The sequence below is a fragment of the Mercurialis annua genome, linkage group LG4 (assembly GCF_937616625.2).
Source record: "Mercurialis annua linkage group LG4, ddMerAnnu1.2, whole genome shotgun sequence".
NCBI lineage: Eukaryota > Viridiplantae > Streptophyta > Magnoliopsida > Malpighiales > Euphorbiaceae > Mercurialis > Mercurialis annua.
Window position 1 is genome coordinate 28442929 of NC_065573.1, and position 11200 is coordinate 28454128.

Below are 11200 nucleotides of genomic sequence, written 5' to 3' on the forward strand. Positions count from 1 at the left end.
ATTACACTTCTAGTGCCCTCACTGCTCGGTCGTACGTCTGACACATATTAAGTAACGTTTGATAGTCAGACGTAAATCATGTGTTTATACGTATAATACTTTCATAATTTAAGTATTGGTTTCATTCTTAGTATTATTCTCGTATTCATAAATTCTTAGTCGTATCCACGACTTATTGAATACTATTCCTTGTTTTCGAAAATTACATAATTCCCTTAACGTTTTTCATTATCGTTACTCGCGTAAAACGTCGAGCTAAGTCTCACTTTTTGACTTATCGAGGTCTTTTATTGAATTTTAGGGTTTAATATTCAAAATTATCGAAATTCAGGTCAAACTAGGTCAAAAGTCCGTTTCGGTCCCCCGAACCTACTGTGCGGGCGCATAGTGTGACTATGCGCTCGCATAGTCTGTCCATGCGGGCGCATAGCCTTGCTTGGCTATGCGGGCGCACAGAAATCAATAGAGCTTTCGATTACGAGGAGATCGACGCGAAAATCGCTTGAATCGGACTTCGAACGAAGAAACCGTAAAGAAACGAAGTTGATCGATGGAAATTGAAGCTTCTGGATCTCTCACCCTCTGATGCCTTCCTTCATTCAAATGGTAATCCCTTATATTGAATGGCTAAAAGTCTATTTTGGTCCTTCCTTTCTTTTCTTGTTACAATTTATCTTTCAAACTTTTCTTTCCTACGATTTAGTCCATAACTAAATCGATAAACTCTTTTATTACGACTTCTACATATTATTTATATCCTATAAATAATACAAAGCCCGATATTAACACTTTTCCTGTCAAAATCCAATATTTCTATTTTCGACACAAAGTGGCTAAATTACCACTTTAGTCCTTATACCTTACTTTGGATTTTTCTTGACATTTTTCCTTTTTAATTCCAATTCTAACTTTAGAATTGAAATATAATCTTAATTTTCATAATTAATTTCCTGAAACCGACCTATTTGAAATTCTTTTTTCTCAATTTTTATCAAAATCTTTCCGATTTCGCCACTCCGGTGAATCTAAACTGGACACGTGGTCCAATTAGATAATTAAATATTTTGGGGTATTACACCTAAGCAATGGCGTGCACAGTTCGAAAAAATTTGAAAATTGTAAAATTTTCAAAACCGTATTAAAAGTCGGGAATCTTTAAAATAAAATTTTCAAAATTATTTCATAAATCAATTTGTTTCAATTCGGAGATTTTATTTTTCGATATAATTTGGTATGATTTCGGTACGTATATTTTATTATCTATAATACGATCTCAAACACATGTTGTCATATTATTTTAATTCGTCAAACTATTTTTTTAGTTTTTATACCTACAAATTCATTTCACTGTTATTGATTTTATAAAATAAAATATTACAAATAAATATTTTTAAAAAATAAATAATAAAATAAAAACTTGGGAAAAAATCACAACCAAGATATGAACTTACACAGTTACGTACTTTTTGAGAAAATTACATATTACACGATTTTTATATTTATATTTTTGTAAAAATATCTTTTTAAATTTGTCATTTGCAAGCGTGTGCCTTTTTACCTTCTATTTTGCATAAATAGTGATTGATGGTTTGCTTTGACAAACATAGATTAAATAATAACTAACAAATCCGAATTATTAATTTCTTATAATTGTTTACAATTTTCTCTTAATTCAACAGAGTATATAGTAATCTATATCTATACTATATATAAAAGCACGGATGGTGGGGGGACAGGCAAATTTACTAAATCATCCTTTCAAATTTATTTTAATAATTTGTTTTATGGTCATTACTTTTTCCTATTTAAATTAGTAATTAACAAAAAAAAAATAATGTTACGATAAGGAAATTGTAAATTGATTTTAATTCATTATATTTTCTACTTTATTTCCTACAACCGTGGCAAATTTTACTCAGTAATAACTTAAGGTAGCAAGTTTTACGCAGTGATGACTTAAGGTTATAGTCTTTTAATAAGGTATTATCACTTTATGTTGATTACTCTTTTTATTATAACCAAACCTAGATGACATACTTTTCGATTTTTAATTTTGATTTAAAATTCCATTTGCTAATTCTTTTTGAACCCTTTGATCTTTTTGGAATTTGAATGTGTAATAATATTTTTTAAATAAAAATTCATTACTGTAATTAAAACTAAATTGCGATTGAAATAAAAAAATAATGTATTTGAGCTGAATAAAAAGAGAATATATTTGACTTGATTAAAAAAAGTGGTAATTAACAATTATCTTAAATAGTGTTTAAATGAAAATAAAATTGCCACGGATAATGGATGAATATATTTCACTTACTTAAAGAAACAGTAATTGACAATACCTTAAATAGCGTTTAAATGGAAATAAATTAAATTATATAATAAAAAAATTTATTAAAATCAAGATAACTTTAGAAATTTTTCTAAATTTTATTTAAAATCTAAGTAAAAGTATGATAAAATTAGATGATATATTAATTAATTACAATTCAGTAGAAGATATATTTAATATGACAAAAATCCTAAATAATTTAATATTAACTATAATTTTAAAATATATATATATATAAAATTAAGACGAATTAATTTTTAAAATATTACACTTACTGCTATTTTAATTATTAGTACAATTAGTCAATATAATTAATAGTCTTAATTTAATTCATAAATATATTTTCCAATTTAGCAGAACTTCTAACTAATTTTATATTAATTATATATAATATACATCAATTTATTTATAATATATTTAATTAATATAATAAAATCTCAATAAATATTATTAATGTCAACTAAATTCAAAGTTAAAATATTGAAATATTATATTTATTTTTAATTAAATTACTAACTAATTTGATACCAATTACAAATTATAATAAATAAATAAATTGACGAGTCATATTACGAGCCACGTGCATAGCACGTTATGCGAAACTAGTAATTGTAAAAGAAAGAAAGTCATTTCTTTGGTAATGGTGTAATTTTATAAAATTTCACTAACTTTACATGTTTGTTTTATTTTAATCACGCCGTTTAAAAATCGTCATTTTTATACAGCAACAATTAATTTTTCTCAAATTCATACACTGTTTAAAAAATCGGCAAAAAATGCTGACGTGTCACTATCGAATTCGTTATGGCACGTCACTGTCCGTTTGTCAATTCATCAATTTTCACCAGATTATGGAACGGTGTATGATTTGAGAAATTGACAGTTCGTGTATGAAAATGACGATTTTTAAACATCGTGATTAAAATGAGAAAACATGTAAAGTTGGTGAATTTTTATAACATTAACTCTTTCATTTATATGTAAATGAATATTTTTTAGGGTTAATTACATATAAAATCACAACCTTTACACGAATTTTCAAAAATAACACGACCTTTAAAAGGTGTCAATTCAGGGCATCACTTTTCATTTCTTTTCAAAAACAACATGGGCACATTTTTTGATAAAATTTTGCTGACTTGGACACCCGATGAGAGTGCCACGTGTCACGCCACGTCAGCAAAAATGCCACTAAAAACGTGCCCGTGTTATTTTAAAAAAAAAATGAAAGGTGGTGCCCTGAATTGCCACGTTTTAAAGATCGTGTTATTTTTGCAATTTCGTGTAAAGGTGGTGATTTTATATGTAATTAACCCTATTTTTTTATGTATATAGATTAAATATTTTTAGCATATGTTTTTTATAAATATAAATTAATTTCCTAAAAGTTATTAATAAAAATATAAGATGAATGTAATAAGATCTAGAACCGTGCCAATTAAATTTGCGGTATGGAGATTTACTTAAGATCTAAAACCGTATCAATTAAATTTCCGGTTCGGTTTGGTTCGAGAAAAGTCAATGGTCAACATATTTTTTTTAGTTATATGTCTGTTCTTTTTTTAAGAACAAAACATCGAAGTCTATTCTTTAAGGAAGAACAATACCCAATGTGGGCTTGTTCTTCGAGGAAAAACAAACATCGATGGCGGCGACTTTTTAATGGATCTCGGTGGAGGGCGGCAGGTTCGTAAAACGGATGAGTATCTTGGTGGGGTCGAGTTTTTTATTTATTTAATTTATTAATATTTAAAAAATTAATTAATTATTTATTTGAACATTTATAAAAATTAAGGATTTATTTGTATTTTTAAGTGATTAAGTTTTTTCTTTACTATCATCCACCTTCTAAGCTTCTTCCTTTTTGTTGTCGGTTTCTTTCTTGTTCATGTGAGTATTGTTTATGAAGTCCCTTCACTAGAAAATAAAAAAAAAAAGGTGAAAGAAAATGTGATTGTTACCCAGAAGAATTTGCTCAAAGGCCCTTCATGGTATTAGAGCAAATTTATTTCAAATTCTTAATTTTTCAATTGTCTTTATGGACCGAGAATGTATAGTCTCGTTTGCATTCGAGAGAAAGTGTTAAGATAATTTGATGTTGGTAAAATAAATCGAATATAAAATGTTTATAAATTTGAACTAAAACAAATACAAAAGGTTATAAATTTGATTACAACCACCTATTAATCACTATAAATTATTGAAATATGGTTAAACTTAAATACCCTCAAATGCATAAAGATTATTACATTTTTGCTAATTTATAATGAAATATTCCTACATATTAATTAATAATATTTTTTTTTTGTATTTATGATCTAATTATATTTGAATATTGTTATAAGAGATTTATACATAACAATTTTTTTTAACAAATACTTATTTTTATATACTGTGTAACATTGTAATTATAATTTTTTTATGAATTGATATAATAATCGGTTCAACCAATTAAATCAAATGAACTTCCGGATAGATTCTATCTTTTGAAAGGTGTAATTGTCAATAAATAAATATAAGATAAATTAATAATGAATTATGACCATAAATAAAAAGAAATAGAAAAGAATAGTTTCCATGAAAAGGATAGGATTAAAAAAAAAGGAATAAAATTTGAAATTGAGAAACAACAAACAATTAATAAAAATACTAATAAACTATATTTCAAATAATATAAATGTCAAGCAGCAAATTGTTAGATCATATGCCATATTTAGTTCATCAAATAGAATGACATAAAATAGAATAGATATTCTATAAAAAATAAATAGCTATTTTTTATTTTTTAAGGAAAATTATTTAAGTAGATTTAGTTCACAACGTCATTGAAACTATCACATAATGACACGTCACTAAAATAATGACAATTTTTGTAAATTCATTTATTATTTATTTACATTTTTAAATAGTGATATTACAAAATTATCAACATTTTAATAATGTGTCATTATGTGATAGACTTAGTACATGAATAACATGATAGAGTAAGTCTATCTAAGAATTTGTTCTTTTTAAAAAGAGTAGTTATTCCACAAAATTATAGAATAGCAATTTCATGAAGTTACTAACTATTAAATACGGAATAGCTATTTTTTTCCGGACCTATTACATTAATTAAACATAGCCGTAAATTTAAATCCTTCTACAAACGCACCTTCACTCACTAAAAAATAAAAATTAACAGGCAGGTGACCAAGGCCAATCGAAACCAAAAACCAAAGCCAAAGAAGGGGAAAAGTGAACTTAGTGCTAAGCTTCACCCATCCCCATTTTGATTAGTCTGCTCCACCTAATGCATCTACCATATACACTTCTCAATCCACCAACAAATACAATAACAAATTCAATATATGATCTTTTGATGGGGTGCATAAAATTTGAATTTTTTAAAACAAATTGATAATATTAACTCGGTTTGATTTAATATTATGAAAAATTTACCTTGTTGGTTTGATATAGAAAATCGTATGTTGTTGTATTCATATTAGATCAACAATTCAATAGTTAGGTGCAAATGATATAAATTCTATGCGGATCTATAAATTTTTATATTATTATATTATATCAGATAAACAATTTAAAATTTAGGTGGATTTTATATGAATTTTAGACAGGTTTAGATATATATTGTATTGTTGTATTCAGTTAAATATAACAATATAAAAATTACCAAATTTCATATAAAATCCATGTAATATCTATCTAAAGTGGCAAACATTCAACGAATTGTAAAATTAGATTATTGTCGGATCGTCGTTGGCTGGCCGAATTCCGAAGACCATCCTCTAGATTGTTCATCCTATTTCTCCTTGAAAGTTGGTAGAAGTTTAAATAAAAATTTAAAACAGACTAAAATTATTACAACTCAAAATGTTAAAATATAATAGAACAAATTTAAAATTTAGGTAGATTAAACTTGTCAATAGCATACACCAAACTTCTTAAATTAAAATTTAAAAATTGTAATTTTAAATTACTATAATATGTATTATATGTGTTATATGCATATATTTAAATTTAAAATAATAAAAACTAATTCAGTAAATATTTAATCCGAGTGCAACATGTTTAACCCGTTATATTATCGCTTTATAAATAGGTCGACCTTTCTACATATCGAAATTATATAAATTCAATCCGAATCCGCTTAATTCCGTGCCCAAATTGGCCGGCCCTACCAATGAAAATAAATAAAAAGAAAGGACAAAATGGTAAAGTTGCAATGCTCCTTTAAAAGGAAAAGTGAAAAAGAGAAAAAAGTGGAGAAACAAGACACAGAGCACAAAGGGAAGGCCACATATTTTTACAGTCTTCCCCTTCTTCTTCTCTCCTTCTCTTTTCTCTTTTTTACATTTTCACAATCGCAACGAATCATCATCTTCCTTTTTCATTTTCTTCATTTTCCTTTTTTAAAATCAATTAATAAAACAGTTAATACAATCATCAGATCACAAATTTATTCAGCCAGTGTCGGTGATCCAATCTATTCAATTTCCTGTTTATTATTATATTATTATAAAGGTAACGAAACGATGTCGTGTTCGTCGTCGTCGGGATCGGAGTCGGAAGACGATGAGGGAATAGACTCATACAGGAAAGGAGGATATCACGCTGTTAGAGTTGGCGATCAGTTTAACGGTGGTCGTTATATTGCTCAACGGAAGCTCGGGTGGGGCCAGTTTTCTACCGTTTGGCTCGCTCACGATACTCATTCATCCGTACGTGTTTTTTATATTTGATCTGCTGTTTGCTGTTTCATTGGATCATGATCATGATCAGGATCATATTCATTTTTAGTTAATCATTGCTTTACTTTCTTTTCTTTTTTGGTAGATTTCGTTTTAATTAAGCACTGCCTTTAATTTTTTTGTCTGTTATGCATAATCACCATATAAATTGTCGTTTTATCCAATTCATATTTGTGGATCGTATGTTAAATTATACTAATTACTGCTGTTGTTGTTATTCGATGAGATCAATGCTTGAGTGTAGCTGTTATTTTTGACGTTTTAAATAATTTTTAGTTATTTATAAACTATATATAATAATTATTAAAAGAAGATCATCAATCTTATTTATGTAGCTCGATTGGTACTGTAGTTGTATCCTGATCTTCTACTGAGATATGAGGTCTCAACAGACCGAGGAAAATTTACCGAAAAAAGTATTGTAATTGCACTTGTAATGTTAGAGAGCCATAAATGAGATTAGTTACATTATTGAAATAGTGTGTGTGTGTGTTATAAGTTGGTATTTATTTAGACCATCTTGTTAAAAGTTATTGTTTCAATTAATTAAGGTAGGCATATCTGTATCATAAATTTAAGAGTTCAATTCCTACCCTGTTTGCTCTTTTATGATTTATTGTCAAATTTAGTAATGTTAATTGGACTAATGTAGTAAAATTTCACATGTACAAATTATAAAGGAACAGACATAAAATGAATTGAACATTAATGATTTTAGGCTTTTTTTGGTTAGTTGATCATGTGCAAGAATGTAACTAGTTGCAAAATCATGTCAACTTTGGCATGATTTTGTTTCTTTTAAAACTTTCATGGACCCTTTTAACATGAGCCTTCATTTAATAAAGTTGAATTCTGGCATTTCTAGACTTCCCAAAAATGGGTATGTGTGTAGAAAAGACTTAATTCTATTGCTTGAGTTGACATTTGTAAAGCTTGTTGTCTTGCAATTCTAAATCTCTTCTGTTGCTTTGTTACTTCTTCGTTTTCAGAGTTTTGTTGCGCTTAAGATCCAGAAAAGCGCGGCACAATTTGCTCAAGCTGCCCTTCATGAGATTGAACTCCTTTCAGCTATAGCCAAGGGTGATCCCTCTAACTCTAAGTATGTCGTACGTTTGATTGACCATTTCAAGCACACAGGACCAAATGGGCAGCATTACTGTATGGTCCTTGAATTTCTTGGTGATAGCTTACTCAGGTTAATCAGGCATAGTCGTTACAAGGGTATTCCGTTGAATAAAGTTAGAGAAATAAGCAAATGCATTTTGATAGGTCTGGATTATTTGCATAGAGAACTCGGTTTGATCCACAGTGACTTAAAACCTGAAAACATTCTTCTTTTTTCCACCATTGATCCTGCCAAAGATCCAATTAGGTCTGGGCTTAAACCAATATTTGAGAGGCCTGAAGGTAATGTTAATGGTAGTACTACAATGAACCTCATCGAGAGGAAGTTGAAAAGGAGAGCAAAACGAGCTGTCGCTAAGATATCAGAAAGAAGAACTTCTATGGGAGGAGCAGCGGCAAAGCAGGGGAAATGTTTGAATGGGATTGATGTGAGGTGCAAGTTGGTTGATTTTGGAAATGCATGTTGGGCTGATAAGCAGTTTGCAGAAGAAATTCAAACGAGGCAGTATAGAGCTCCTGAAGTTGTTCTACAGTCTGGCTATTCCTACTCTGTTGATATGTGGTCATTTGCTTGTACTGCTTTTGAGCTTGCTACTGGCGACATGATGTTTACTCCCAAAGAGGGACAAGGATTTAGTGAAGATGAGGTAGGATCCATACTCTAGCATTTTCAGAATCATAGTTAACCTATAATCTTCTTATGTGAAAATGCAGTTCATATATATATGTGATATGTTTGAGGGATAGAAAATAGCAAACAGGCTAATACTTTGTTGCTTGACTGTGGGGAAGAAAATGATTGAATATAAAACTGTTACTATATAGACATCATTGCAGGAAAAATGGCATCTGCTTGATGTGTGTGTTTCTTTTATCATTCACTCCATCTTTACAGCAAATGAATTTTTCTATTCTCTTATAAACTGCAACAGGCATAGCTTTCTGGATGGGAAACATCAAAATAAGATTTGATTTATGGCAAGATAACTCTTAGCAGATTTATTTTGCTATTTTTCCTTGGATCAGTAAAATGAAGGAGACAGTTTGGTATTGGAATTTTGGCTTATATAGGGAGAGTATAATGTTTGGATAAACCTTCTTTTATTGTCAACTTGCCATAAGGCCAATTTTGATTTCTGCCATTGATCAATGGTGATATTTGCCTCTTTTAAGCTTGCATTGCTGTATCCTGTTGTTTATTGCCTGAGCTTGATTAAGTGGTAATAGTATATTTTCAGCTTGTTTACTTGAGATGGTAATTGAAGTGTCTTTTGGTTACAGGATCATCTTGCTCTAATGATGGAACTCCTCGGAAAGATGCCTCGAAAGGTACCTCATAATTTTGTTATGCCTTCCAGCTAATGGTTCATCTACTTGCTAACTTAATTCTTGCATGAGCAGATAGCCATTGGTGGAGCTAATTCAAAAGATTTCTTCGATAGATACGGGGATCTAAAAAGAATCCGGAGACTAAAGTTTTGGCCTCTTGATCGCTTGTTGGTCGATAAATACAAATTTCCCGAGAATGATGCTAAGGAGTTTGCAGAATTTCTCAGCCCCATTCTCGATTTTACACCAGAGCAGCGGCCCTCAGCTCAGCAATGCTTGCAACACCCTTGGCTCAACCTGAGAAGCTCTGCTCAGACCGAGAAGGAAAATGAAGCTGATGTGGGAAAGTTACAAGTTGGGGTGAGCAAACTTCAGCTTACGGTGGGTATGAGATGAAGGGTTCTGCGGTGCTTTTGCACCATTTTCAAGTCCCTCCCTCCCTCCACTTATAGTTATATGGTTATTGATTGTGATTTTTTTGGTTTGTTACAATTAAAACTACATAATTTTTTTATTATTGATTAACTAAAATGTAAATTAGTAATTGAACGAGGGAAAAATTAATTAACTGTGTTAACAGGATCTGGGTGGCTGATGCCCTAACCAGAACAGTTCACTTGTTTTCCATATGTAATTCATATTGACATTTGTATTAGTGAAAATTGTGTCCCGCACGGGCCACACCGTTGAAGGAAATTACACTTTTACGCTAGTTATATGGTTGGATTGATTTTTCTACTGAGCTGCAGCTAGAGTTAGGAATTGTAGGATTGTAGCTTTTTGAAAATTTGATTCTCTGTTTAGTACACTTCTCAGAATATTTTGAACTAAACAATCTTTGATCTGTTATTGTTTTTTTTTTTAATCTTCAGTTCTCACTATGATTTCACATTTTTTGCATGCCTAAACTGTTTATTTTCGACTTATTGCATGCCAAAACTTTAAACTACTATAAAAATTTGATAAATTATTAAGACAAATTGTGAAGGTTATTGTTTGGAGTGAAATTCGGTTATTCGGTTAGTTGAATACTAGACCAAAACCTGAAATATTATTTCCATCTAATTATAATTCAATATAATATGATTCGATCACAGTTCGTGTATGAAAAATTAAAGTAATTTGGTTTCGATTAATTTGGTTCGTTGTGAAGACTTAATTTAAAATAATTATCCAAAAGTAAAGCAAATTAGGCTTAATGCATACTGCATAATTTGATCTATGAATTTTTGTTCCTTTTCACTCATTCAACTTTTAATCCCTTTGAAACAGAAAATGAGGCATAAGCACACCGATGTGTTAAATTTTTACAACAAAAATAAATATATATATGTCTGATGGGTAAACAAATGCAAATTCAGGGGGTTAAATTATACATTATCTCAGTATACGTTGACTTAAAACTTAAAAGATGCTATAAATTATAACTTCACATGCTAGAAGGCAAAATGTTAGAAAGATTAAAATAAAAGATGAAGGGTTAGCTGGATGTGGAAATACAAATTTAAAAGTCAAATGATGCATTGAGCTAACAAATCGATTAATCAAGCCATCCTTAACTGTACACATGTCACTCATTCCTTAAAAACTAAAGACGCGTGTGGTCTTATAAGAGTGTCAATGTAATGAGCTATTCGTAAGTTACTCGAAATTGATTCAGAATCTT

General features: G+C 29.5%; 1 protein-coding gene across 1 annotated transcript; it reads left to right on the forward strand.

Moving 5' to 3' along the window:
• The first annotated feature begins 6588 nt into the window (after nt 1-6588).
• LOC126677868 (uncharacterized) lies at nt 6589-10246 on the forward strand. Its single transcript, XM_050372682.2, has 4 exons — nt 6589-7050; nt 8070-8852; nt 9487-9534; nt 9607-10246. Exons 1-4 carry the CDS (start codon nt 6865-6867, stop codon nt 9928-9930), a joined length of 1341 nt encoding a protein of 446 aa, XP_050228639.1. The 5' UTR covers nt 6589-6864; the 3' UTR covers nt 9931-10246.
• Nucleotides 10247-11200: the final 954 nt, after the last annotated feature.

Bases quoted from the DNA above. Each gene is read 5' to 3' on its own strand.
- LOC126677868 (XM_050372682.2), top strand. From the start codon at position 6,865: ATGTCGTGTTCGTCGTCGTCGGGATCGGAGTCGGAAGACGATGAGGGA. The intron at 8,853-9,486 runs GTAGGATCCATA...TTTTGGTTACAG, and splicing joins AAGGATTTAGTGAAGATGAG to GATCATCTTGCTCTAATGAT. The intron at 9,535-9,606 runs GTACCTCATAAT...TTGCATGAGCAG, and splicing joins TCGGAAAGATGCCTCGAAAG to ATAGCCATTGGTGGAGCTAA.